Source organism: Dermacentor andersoni, chromosome 2 (genome assembly GCF_023375885.2).
Source record: "Dermacentor andersoni chromosome 2, qqDerAnde1_hic_scaffold, whole genome shotgun sequence".
Classification (NCBI taxonomy): domain Eukaryota; kingdom Metazoa; phylum Arthropoda; class Arachnida; order Ixodida; family Ixodidae; genus Dermacentor; species Dermacentor andersoni.
The window spans coordinates 163,412,357-163,424,966 of NC_092815.1; the positions used below are offsets into that span (position 1 = coordinate 163,412,357).

At 44.6% G+C, this 12,610-nt stretch overlaps 1 protein-coding gene across 2 annotated transcripts in view; it reads right to left on the bottom strand.

Moving 5' to 3' along the window:
* Nucleotides 1–8,254: 8,254 nt before the first annotated feature.
* LOC126540908 (uncharacterized) overlaps nucleotides 8,255–12,610 on the bottom strand; it is a 314,198-nt gene continuing 309,842 nt past the window's right edge. For both annotated transcript variants that reach the window (XM_055076072.2, XM_055076073.2), the window contains exons 7-8: nucleotides 10,205–10,327; nucleotides 8,255–8,701 (exon numbers count right to left, since the gene is read on the bottom strand). In XM_055076072.2, coding sequence (XP_054932047.1) covers nucleotides 8,519–8,701; nucleotides 10,205–10,327 — 306 coding nt within the window. In that variant the 3' untranslated portion in view covers nucleotides 8,255–8,518. The remainder of the gene's footprint in view (nucleotides 8,702–10,204; nucleotides 10,328–12,610) is intronic.

Here is a 12,610-nt window from a genome sequence, read left to right on the forward strand (position 1 = left end):
TTACCTCTCCCTCACCTCCCTCCGCAGTGTTGGGTGGCAAACTGTTTTTAAGGGATTAAGTAGCCTAGTGCATATAGGTGGCGGGTACGTCTTCTCGTCCGCCACAGTAGTGGCTATTATACTGTTTGCGCGCACACGAAACTTGCGATATGACCAAAATGTGGACCGTGCAGACAACAAATGCCGCAAAATTTCTTGCGAGAAACTAAGCATTTTAAGAGAGGGAGGGATAATGGAATGCCTGGGTGCGTAAATATGACTGAGGCACATTTTATGCCCTGCAGGGCTGGAGGAGAAACGGAGGAAAAATGTGACAGAAGGACATAGTTCCTGCATGTCACGGGAGCAGCCTCCGAAAGGCTTGCCTGCGGAAACTATGGCAGCCCTCTACAGATGCTTGCTGCTGCTGCAGTTATCTTGGCCGTGGTACAAAGATGTTCCCCTTGCGAAACGAATAGAAATAGAGGCTCGTCGGACTGCCTCTTTCGCATGCTGGAACTGCAGCGATGACAAGAATAAAATAAATAATAATAATAATAATAATAATAATAATAATAATAATAATAATAATAATAATAATAATAATAATAGTTAGCTTTAGCAGAATGAGCAGAATAACTAACGTACTGCAAATTATTTTTGTCGCACGTACTTTCATTTATATTTAGCTCAATTTCACACGCAATTCATCGCATCTCTTGTAGATTCCTTTTTATTCTGGATACCTGTTCTTGAAAGTCAAATCCGCGTGCATGAAACGGCTCGTAATGGGGCAGATAAGTCCGTAATGCATATGAAAGGGGAGGAGTGCCGGAATGCAAAATAAAACAAAAAAAATTAAGAAGGAGAGAAGTCGAAACGCAAAGCCGAATACACCCGGAACAAAGAGAATCGTAATTGCCCGTGTTTTTCTTGCTTCCTTCTGCTAACGAATGTTCGTAGAAAGTGCATGCAAATTAGCAGATGCACCATTTATGGGCAGCGGTCTATGGCATGATGCTCTATTTTGCACTATTCGGATGCTCATCCTCTGCCAAAGCAACAAATGTGAGAAATAAGGAAGGAATAGAACAAAGGATGTGTCAAAACAGAACGCTTGTCTAAGGGAATTATATTTAATTGTTTATAAAAATGATCATTTATATCTTGCTGCTAGAGAAAATTAGGTTAGCGGTAAGGAAGAAATTCAGTTGTGTTCCCGTCGCGAACTATGCCCAATCTCTTACCCAAGGCATGGGCCACAGCAACAACAACAACGCTGCCAAGACATGCGAGATAGAGTGGAATGATAGAAGCAAGGCACTTTCGGCGGAACGCACGTACTATTGAAGGGCAGACTGCCGGAGGTAAATTATGGTGCTAGTAAAGTCTCCCTCATGACAAAATGAACAAGGAAAGAACAATGAGGTTAAAGAAGGCACATTCGGCATATTCTCAGTTCTTGACGTCAAAGTTGAGTATTCCAGCTGTTAAGCTTATTAGTGTTTTCAAGAGCGTGTAAGAAGCTATAGAAAAAAATATATTTCGCGAAACTTAGTCTTCATGTCCAAAAAAGTACAGCACTTGGAGTGATCTTGTTAGACAAGCTCGTGGTATTCAATGAGGAGTCATATTCAGATAGAATATAATAAAACAGTATTTAACACTCACCAGAACACGGGTAGGTTGGTGACACTTGTTGCGCAGCACAAAGTAAGATGCATGACAATTTTCCATACTGTTTTAGGGTGATCAGAAACACATAACGGCTATCTAAACTGCGTAGCCGTGCTCTTTGTTTCATTTTACCAATTCGATATTAGGACATTCAAGCGCATTTTATATTCCTTTCATTTGTTTTGCTTCCGTCGACATGTGAAGAGGTTGGCTACAATGTTTAGACACTGCAAGAAAATATTGTGCATATTGGGACAGATATCAAGGGCTAATATTGGCGGCAACTATGTCAGTGTTCGGCTCCACACTTGCTGTAACTGAATACAGTGGTTGTTCTATTTGCGGGTCTCTCAAGGCGACTCAGTTGCCTTCCATTTCGTACACAGTTCGGGTTTGCTCGTCATTCTTTATGTAAATAATCACATGCATATAGAACCTGAGAGATTGTTAAATGGAAAGAAAAATCTGCGGAACATTTTGACTGTCAGAAAACATGTTTCCCTAATCAGGGTTCAACATAAAAATTTATTTTTGCTCAGAACCACGCTCACAATAGCAATATAAAGCACCCTGGTAATTGTCCCGAAGTAAAATACCGTCTTCGCGTATATATGTATAAGGCAAACACAATAAGCGTTCGAGCAATCATCGAATGGCACTGAAGATGAGCTGAAGATGAACGGGAGGTATTCCGAGAGCTGGATTGGGAAGAATTGGGGATAAAAGTTAATGGAGAATACCTTAGTAACATGCGATTCGCTGATGATATTGCCTTGCTTAGTAACTCAGGGGACAAATTGCAATGCATGCTCACTGACCTGGAGAGGCAAAGCAGAAAGGTGGGTCTAAAAATTAATCTGCAGAAAACTAAAGTGATGTTTAACAGACTCGGAAGAGAACAGCAGTTTAAGATAGGTAGCGAGGCACTGGAAGTGGTAAGGGAATACATCTATTTAGGACAAGTAGTGACCGCAGATCCGGATCACGAGACTGAAATAATCAGAAGAGTAAGAATGGGATGGGGCGCGTTTGGCAGGCATTCTCAGATCATGAACAGCAGGTTGCCATTATCCCTCAAGAGAAAAGTGTATAACAGCTGTGTCTTTCCAGTACTCACGTACGGGGCAGAAACCTGGAGGCTTACGAGAAGGGTTCTGCTTAAATTGAGGACGACGCAAGGAGCTATGGAAAGAAGAATGATAGGTGTAACGTTTAGAGATAAGAAAAGAGCAGATTGGGTGAGGGAACAAACGCGAGTTAATGACATCTTACTTGAAATCAAGAAAAAGAAATGGGCATGGGCAGGACATGTAATGAGGAGGGAAGATAACCGATGGTCATTAAGGGTTACGAAGTGGATTCCAAGGGAAGGGAAGCATAGCAGGGGAAAGCAGAAAGTTAGGTGGACGGATGAGATTAAGAAGTTTGCAGGGACAACATGGCCACAATTACTACATGACCGGGGTATTTGGAGAAGTATTTGAGAGGACTTTGCCCTGCAGTGGGCGTTAGCAGGATCATGATGATGATGATGATGATGATGATGGTGGTGAGCTGAATGTCACAATACCGCATAACTTCTTTTAAAGTTTTGAAGGTACCTTCGAGAGATTTCGTTATGTACGTTGACTTTCCTTGCAAGGAAAAACTCCACCTCCTGACTTTTTGGTTGTGGCTGTGCTAAGGCGATTAACCTTTCAGTATATGATTAAATGTCTTAGGGTCAATTATTTAAGTGCCTACAAGGAAAGTATCCACGAAAATGTTAAGTACAGAAACATGTAATGGTTTTTACAGACAGAGGTGCTCCAGCCATATATTAAAAGCAGCTGCACGTATACGAAAGGCCCATAAATTCACGCGTATGTTACTTCAACGGCGATGACGGTGAAACTAAAGTGAAAATGCGTTCCACCAGGAGGCTCCGGTTTAGGAAATGACCACGTGGCATTCTGCTTGTCTGGCTAAGCGCATGCTCCAACCTTTACGCTCGAGAGGGAAGAATATATAACTGAAAGGCGGCGAGGTTAACTACGACAGACTGGTTGGCTACCCAAGACTGCTGTAAAAATAAATCGAGGAAAAATATATTACGAGGAGAGAGGTCAATGTTGAAATGTGCTGGAGGCACTCTAAAATATTATCAAAGAAACGCGTTTATCAATGAAAAACTTCGAGATCATCGAGTCCCAAGGAGCCGAGCTCAAAATAAGCGTGGAGCGTTAAAAAACAAGCTGAATGTCTGTCTTCATTTCGTTCTAGTTCTTCGTGCTTGCCAAAACGCTCTAATAATTCTGTTAAACGTCTGGCCTGAAAAATTCCAACTGTCGACACTGTCTTCTTCTTACCTTGTATTTATTTCAATGTTCGCCATTGTCCCCAAAAAATAATGCTAAACTCTTTATGGAGGTACAGACAGAACTTTCCAATGGCTTACCTTATTTCTCACAGGAGATCTTTAGAAACGACGCCTTCACCTTCAAATTGCGCTAAAACAACGTTTAAAAGAACAATCAAAAAGAAGCAGCTTAGTCTATCATTACAATCTGAACGTTTCATGTTGGTATCACATGCGGCTATTTAGCGGAACCCACAATGGAGAACTTGTACTGCTTACTCCTCTGACACACCCAGAAGTCAAGTCCAAAATGAAGAAAGGGGCTGACAGATGGAATAGCACACTTTGGTATAAAGTGTGTAAACAGGGATAAGGTGCCTCAGAAAGGCTGGCCATCGTTTCGATAGGAGGACCTATCTTCGTCAAAAGCAGTGCCTTTGACGAAGATAGAGCCTCCTATCGAAACGCTCGTCAGCCTTTCTGAGGCACCTTATCCCTGTTTTCAAACTTTATACCCAGAAGTCAAAAGCATCCTAGGCGTCCTAAAGTCACTGTCCTCGCACGCATCTATATCCATTAAATGTTGAGCTTTTATTCGTCTTGGTCAATGCGGTTACATTAGGTTGGATGAACAAATCTAGTGCGTCCGCTCTCGCTGTCGCAAGACCCTAGCGCATGGTCTGTCTCGTTCGGTCTAACTTAAATCACAACGCAGGGTACCCTTTGTTTAGACACCTGGCCTCCTCCCGCGTGCGCGGGTAACAAATGAAAAGGGTGTACATAAAAAAATGAATATTGGCACCTCATTATAGAACGAAAACAGACAAGGCGGCACGCGAAAAATACATTTCTACAATTTGGTGCTTGTTGAATGCATTCATACGGGAGCCTTTCACTGATCCAATTTTTGGTAAATAAAAGTAAGCTTTTGGGAAACTGCGATTTCCTGTATTGCACATCTTTCTTCCCTACTTTGTCGGATTTTCCTCAATCACCTTTATAGTTGCTCGGGTCAGAAGACGAAAGCGCTTAAATGTGACCTAACATCTCGGGCAGTTTTCTTTTATGCGAAGCATATTACTAGAGCTCAACCCAGCTCCTCAGGCGCGGCGGTGTCGCCTTCAATGACCTTTGGACCCCATGCCATACCACGTGACACAGTGACGTCACGACAGAGGAGAACAGGGCTCCAACTCGCGCCTTCGCTCGCGGCGTCGCCTTCAAGGCTGCCCACGTGACACCGTGACGTCACGACAGAGGAGAAACGGGGCTCCAACTCGCGCCGTCGCTCGCGGCGTCGCGGCGGTATATAAGCAGCTGCGGTTGTTTCTAGGTGGCTTTGGCTCCACTCTTGCAAGATGGGCTGGGTGGGAATCGAACCATGGTCTCCGGAGTGTGAGACGGAGACGCTACCACTGAGCCACGAGTACGACGCTTCAAAGCGGTACAAAAGCGCCTCTAGTGAATGCGGTGTTGCCTTAGAAACGAGCTGTTTCTAAGGCTCAGGCGTGCGTCGCTTGCTCAGGCGCACATTTCGTTGCCGCGCCGAACGCTGCGTTGCTCGACGCTCACCGTGTCCAATGCGGGGCGCGTAGTCGCTGCGCCGTAGCCCATTGTCTTACACCCCTTGGCGGGTCGACGGGAACGCTGTCGCGTTCCACTCTTGAAGGCAAAGCAGAGTAACGCATGAGTTGTTTCTTCGTCTAGCCGAACCAAATATAGCCAAGCAACAGCAGTTGACCAGGCTAAACAGTGGTTCAACAACTAAAATAAAGGCTAGTATGCTTCGCATCCTGGGCTTAACCTTAGCTAAGCCAAAGCCATTTTTTTACGTTTTAACTGGTGTGCCACATGAGAAGGTGCGCACACTATAACTGCAGCGAGGACGACTCTATGCATGTGCCGATAATGACACAGTGTCACGGAGCCTTCAGACCGGTATGGCATCTTTATTTAGAGCGCACCTCATGGACGCCCGCTCCCGCGTTGAGCGTCGGCGTCCCTCTGCGTCCGCCGTAACCGAGTGGACGAGCGCCGGGAAGGATGATGGAGCGAACGCGGGGCGCTGCGCGAGATAACATAGGCGAGTGCTAATACAGCGCGAGGAGGAAGGCGGAGGAGGAGCGTGCAGCGAAAGTATGAGGAGGAAAGTGGATGTGGAGTGTATGACAAATAGGTAAGGACGAAAGCGGAGTGCAGCACTAGACATGCTCAACGGCGGCGACCATGCATGCCGCGATCGCTATGGCAACAAATTGCTGGCGCGCGTTCATGCTTTCTTTCTGAATAATGAGCGACGCAACCGGTGGAAATGCTTCGTCTGCCGTTGCTGCTATACAAGCTGCTCGAGCAGAGAGGACGCTCTCGTTGAAAATCAAATTCTTTGCCGCACTATACCGCGAATTGAATACAGTTTAGCAGCTGCGCTCAAAATTCGCATTAGGGAGTATCGCTATCGTCGGTGACTTTTTTTGCTCTCTTTCAAGGACGGGCAAATTAAAAGTATCGCGAAGGGTATTTCCACTCTACGAAGCATTTCTGTATTCTGTCACGCATGTTTTTTGTGTTAGTTTCTTGCCTGTAATGCAAGTCTAACCTTTGAGCAGGTCTTTAAAATTCCCCTTCTTACTATAGGAATATAAATTATTGAACAAATCTTTTCACTTTTTCTTCCGGCCAAATTTTTCATTGTTTAACTATTCAAAGTGAATCACAGAAATAGCAGCATTTCAATTACTTTGTTGAAGATAATGTTGCAATAAAGTATATAGCAACAAATGAGCTATTTCATCTGTATTCTTTCTTACAGGACTTCCAAATTAAGAAAAAAAAGTCAATAAAAGGAAGCAGCTGCAAAATGGTGCGAAGTCAGATTTGCTGGTTCATCTTGGAAAGCCAGAAAAAGAAGCCGGAAAAGAAGACGTGGTCTGGCGCGAATGCACAAGACTATCGCTAACGGGGAGATCCCTTCAGAAGCGAGCACGCGAACAACGTGCGAACCAAATAAAAGGCGGTGAAGCTTCGCAGCTGGTAGCAGTGTCGCTACCCACTGCAAAACCTGCACATGATCCGGAAAAAATTCTTGGTTTGCGTGAGAAAGAGCTCACGTTTATAGAAAATACCGCCAATAGACAATACTGTCTTTAGAAATGCTGCCTCGTAAGCGCATCTCGTAAGTAAGCTCTAATATTGATCATCTTCGAGCTCGTTCATGGCTTATGCGACGGAGTGCAGTGAGCAGAACTGCGAAATCCACGGCCAACGAGGCCCTTGGGTGGCACGTCTTCAAACTGACGGTGTTGGTTCTCGCTGGGAAAACCACGGTAGCGACTTTATGGCAGCACTAAAGTCCTTGCTATCGGCCCTGCAGAAGGAACCACCCGATTAAGTGGTATTCGTGATAAAATTAACTTATCCGTACTGTGGTACAGAATGCACACCCCTTGATATATGAGTGAGCTCCAAGGGAACGAGCATGCCGATAATGACAAGCTCGGTCAGCTCGCCAAGAAAGCAAAGAGGACTCAGCACGATGTTCAAGGTCCGATGCCGCTACAGAACTTCGAGTGCTCGAGATATCACGTTCTAAATGTAGAACACTCCACGTTATCAAAGCCATCGACTGCACTACCTAGGCTCTTCGCTCCAGGTTCGCTTTCCATCTGGACTATTCCGACATCAGGCTACCCTGACATGGTATGTTTCTTTTCACGTTGGATAGTCCGGCAGTGCCACATTTGACGGCTCTGGTCGTGAGGACACTCTTAAACACGTTCTGCCTGAGTGCTTCCACGAAAGTCGTCGACTGGGTTCCTCGTCCACCGTGACTGACATCTTGTCAGGCCGAGGAGATAGCTCTTGACAGTCGTTGCCGCTTCCACGGAAGGCGACGGATGCTACCGCTTTGAAGTGATTCGCTTGTTTGCCCTTCACGCTGGGTGTCTGGCCCCGTCGCCAAGTAGGCGGGAGCTGATGAAGCGGGCTACCCCGGGCCTGCGCCCAAAAAAAGCGCACCGACGATTTGGGGAGAAACGCGGCCGCTTTCAGAAACATATGTCAGGGTCATGTGTTGTGACGTACTGAAAACTCCGCATAAGCTAGCCACATATCTTCTCTTTTTTCATGTGAAAGCCGGTCAGCCATTCAGAGAGCACATTAACGTCGCAATCAAAGCTCACCTAGCGTTAGCGACAAATCACAATCGAAAGCATGAAACTATAATTGATACCAGGAGCAGGTGATATTACGAGTATTATATTTTATTAGTATACTTGAAAACAGCTTCAAAAGAGCAAGAGAAAAAAAATGAAAACGAAATAGGCTCACAGTACGCGTATTGAGCAGCACAGAAAACCAGGTACACTAGACGTCATTGCACCAGAAGTTCCTACTGAAAGAAAACTGTGTGATCGAGCGGACTCAAAAGCCCCGCATGATAGACGCTTTGCGTAAAGTAAAAATTGAGTTATAATTTGCTCAAATTAAGCGGGGGTGTTGCGGCTTCCTTCCCGCTGTCGCGGTGACCTAATCCCGATCGGCATTGTATAGCGGATGCACGAAAGGGTCACCGCTGACGCTGCCACCTGTCAAGACAGTATCGACGGGCGACATCCATGAGCCGCGGTTGGTTCTCAAGATACCGGCCGCACTGGACAATACGGTGGCGTAAACCTCCACATAGTCACCAAACTGGCCCAGCATATCACCCTAGAAATGAAGAAGACAAACAGACCACACCAGCATTACTCAGCATAATTTTGAGCATAGCTGCACACTTCGACCTTAATGGCAATGACTGATTAGGCGAACTTACGGGGATGAACCTTTGCTGCCATTTTTGGAGCAAGACTATATTAAAATGATGGGGGCGGCAGATTCAATGGCAAATATGGAGTCTCATTTGAAGATGTGGCCATTACGCAGTGTCACTTCCTCTTTGAAACAGTGCTTCCATTTATCTTATTAGGTATGGTAATCAGTTTCTCGAAATAGGCGTTATAGTTTATTCATTTGCCTGTGCACGTTTTAACCACATTTACTATATTGTGCCGTCAGTTACTTTTGCCCAATTTTACTTTACTTTGCCCAATTACTTTGCCCAATTCTGATACGTGGACCACCCACAGTTGTTGCTTTTGGGCTTCTGCCTGAAAATTTGTCCCTATGCTGTATATAATTTGAGTGCACCCAAGTTAATTATTTCAATAAAGAAAAACAAAAGAGAACACAGGCCCTATCGAAGTTTCAGAAGCAGGCGCAATACGAATACAGTCAGCGCAATGATCCTTAATTGTAGACGACTCACGCCCCAGACACGGTGCTCTAATCGCAGATTTAAAACTACGCAAGCAGCCCAGGTGCTGTATCGACCGGCCACCTCGACTTTGCACCAAATTTTGGCGTCGGACAGCGCACCATAACCGTCACCCTCCCTCCAATGACCCACATAACTCCCTACCCATTACTTGGCCCGTGCTTTGGCTACACCTGGTATCACTACACGCCTAAGACAACAATGACGCATGCACACCTGCACACGCACACACACGCACGAAAAAAAGAACGAATGGTAGAATTCGTTTTCGCATTTAGTCCCGAAGCACAGCCGTGGTACATATAAGTTCCTTGATATGTGTGTGTTTTCACATCCCTAACCATCCAAGGAAATACTTTCTGAACTTCAGGAGCCAGTTATCATTGATCTACAAGAGCCGAGATTTTGTAAGTAGTCCCCTAAAAAAATAAATTATGAGGTTTTACGTGCCAAAATAACAATCTGGTTATAAGGCACCCCATAATTGGGGACTAGGCATTAATTTTTACCCCCTGGCGTTCTTGAACGTGCTACTTTAATAAGTTCACCGGCGTTTTTGCATTTCGCCCTCATTGAAATGCGCCATCCGTGGCTGGGATTTGATGCGGCGACCTCGTGCTTAGAAGCCCAACATAAAAGCCACTAAGCAACCAGTCTCCTCATTCAGCGTCTATTCGTAAAGCACAGGTGTGAATGAGGTGAGGTGAGGTTATCAATAAATTTCTCGTCACAAATGTGGTGCATCCTGAAACAGCGAGAGTGGAAGGGGCAAAAAAGGCAGGTAGGCACAACGCCGTGCCTATTCGCCTTCCTACGTCGGCGGTATTTCGTATTTAAGTAGCAATCACGCACAATACTTCCACTGACGAACACTTGAGCCATCTGTTCGTACGCACCGGTGCGAAGTAGGCCTGCGGTGGTCCTACTTTGACCTTGAACGTCTTATCGAAGTACGGGTGAACTCGAACATTGTGCACCACGCAGCTGAAGATTGGAAACTTCGTAATGCATTCTATAAGCTGAAACAGTAAGTGCAGTTGGCACTATTAGTAAAACAAAACACAATACGCTGCTAAATCAGTAAAATTCCGCTGGCAAAGATTCAACGCGTCATTCTTACCAAAAACGTTATTTAGCATTCGGAAGCGTCTACGTAAACAAGACAATGGAGAACAATCGAGGGACAAAATCAACCTCCCTTTTCGCTTAAACTACACAATATTTAGCAACAAAAAAAAAAATGTCACGATCTTCTTGCGGAAACGTGATAGAATGCGCCTGGGTTGTCACAATACACGCTGAAACGCAGCACACCCGTAAAACTAAACATTTCGGTAAGCCAGCCCAGCGAGCGTTATCTCGGTACGCGATTTTTATACTGATAGTTCTTATTGCCAGACACATTTTCAGCCTGCCTGCATCTGTCTGCCTGCATCTGTCTGCCTGTCTGCCTGTCTGCCTGTCTGCCTGTCTGTCCGTCCGTCCGTCCGTCCCACAACAACTCAGTGCAGCAAGTTGGCTGCAGACAGCATGTGTTCGTGATCATGATGCCTTCTACGTCAATCTATTGTCGCTATTAAAGCTTCCTCAGCTCATTGTCGCCGTGGTGGCATCGTTACGCCTTCCACACCGACCCAGTGAACCGATTTGTCTAATAAATTGTGCCGCTGGGTATGTGTCGCTTGGTATGTGCTCGTGGGTGTGATGGCGTCGTGATCATGTCGCCATCATCATTCCAGACTCTGGCCATGCTCTTCTCAGCACGCCATGTTCCCAGTGGCGGATCCGAAGGAAACCTTATGCATCTTTTTTATCATTTACACCAATCATTTGTGTGTTTAGGTAGAAGCAGATGAATTTCTTGTCGGAAATGTTTGTTTGCGCTCAATACACGCCTTCTTTCTGCGCTGTCATAAGCTATCATTTGGAAGTCGTGACTACAGGTACTTTGCTGCTTGAGCGAATTCCAGTTACCTCAGGTGTTCCTCAGGGATCAGTTTTAGGTCCCCTTTTATTTCTACTCTTTATTAATGATATTGAAAGTGATCTTACGTCTTCATTTAGAATGTTTGCGGATGACTGTGTCATTTATAGAGTCAGAGATAACGCAAATGACATTTCATTATTACAGACTGATTTAGACCTTATAGGAACGTGGTGCAATACCTGGGAAATGTCACTAAATGTTGAAAAATGTGTTCACGTCACCTTTTCAAGGAAGCGCGCATTTGAGCCCTGCACTTATACCTTGAGTAATATGGCATTAAAGAAACTTGACGAATACAAATATTTAGGAATTTTAATGACGTCTGACTTAAGATGGAACAGGCACATTACGCATATTAAAAATAAGGCAATACGTTCATTGGGTTTCCTCCGCCGTAACTTCAGTCAAATACCGAATAAATTAAAAGAGCAATTGTATTTCACTTATGTTCGTAGTTTACTTGATTACGGTTGTATTTGTTGGGATCCGTACACGGCTGATCTCACAGAACAGCTTGAAAGAGTGCAGAATAGAGCAGCTAGGCTTGTTTTTAATGACTATAGTAGAAAATTAAGTATGACAGAAAGTAAAATTAAATTATCGTGGCAGGCATTAAAAGACCGGCGAAAAAACCTGAGGTTGAAATTTTTCCACGCTGTTTATTATTCAAAAACAGGGATTGAGAGAGAAAGATATATTAAGTCGCCTACTTATACGTCGTTGAGACGCGGCCATGCGCTGAAAGTCCGCGAGTATCCTTTCAAGGGTGACGTCTTTAGGTATTCTTTTTTTGTTCGGTCTATCAGAGAATGGAATGTTCTTTCGCCTGACATTGTTAATATTGAAAACAATGATGCCTTTTATCACGCTTTATGTATGTGATTACTTCTTCCTTCCTTAAATATGTAATCCCCCCTGCTGTAATGGCCGCATGGGCGATGCAGGTATCTAATAAATAAATAAAAATAAATAAATAAATAAATAAATGTTTGTGTGGTAGTACGACTATGTCGTATACCTCACTGCAATTTTGTCTGCGCGCAGTTTTTATCGCTGTGGTTCAGTCGCCGACGCTCGTTTTCCACTAAAATTATCACGACAATGTGTACTGACTTGTATTTTTTTTCCTTTCTGCGTGACATTTCCCTCCCGATGCATGGCAAATGATTGCTCTTTGAGCTCTTACTGCAAAGTAACGCCAGAAATCACAGCGATAGCGCTGACATTTGGTTGGTAAATATGTTAGCCTACATATTCAAGCACTGTAACTGACCAGTCGCACATGCACACTACGTACAGACAACCCCAATAGGTA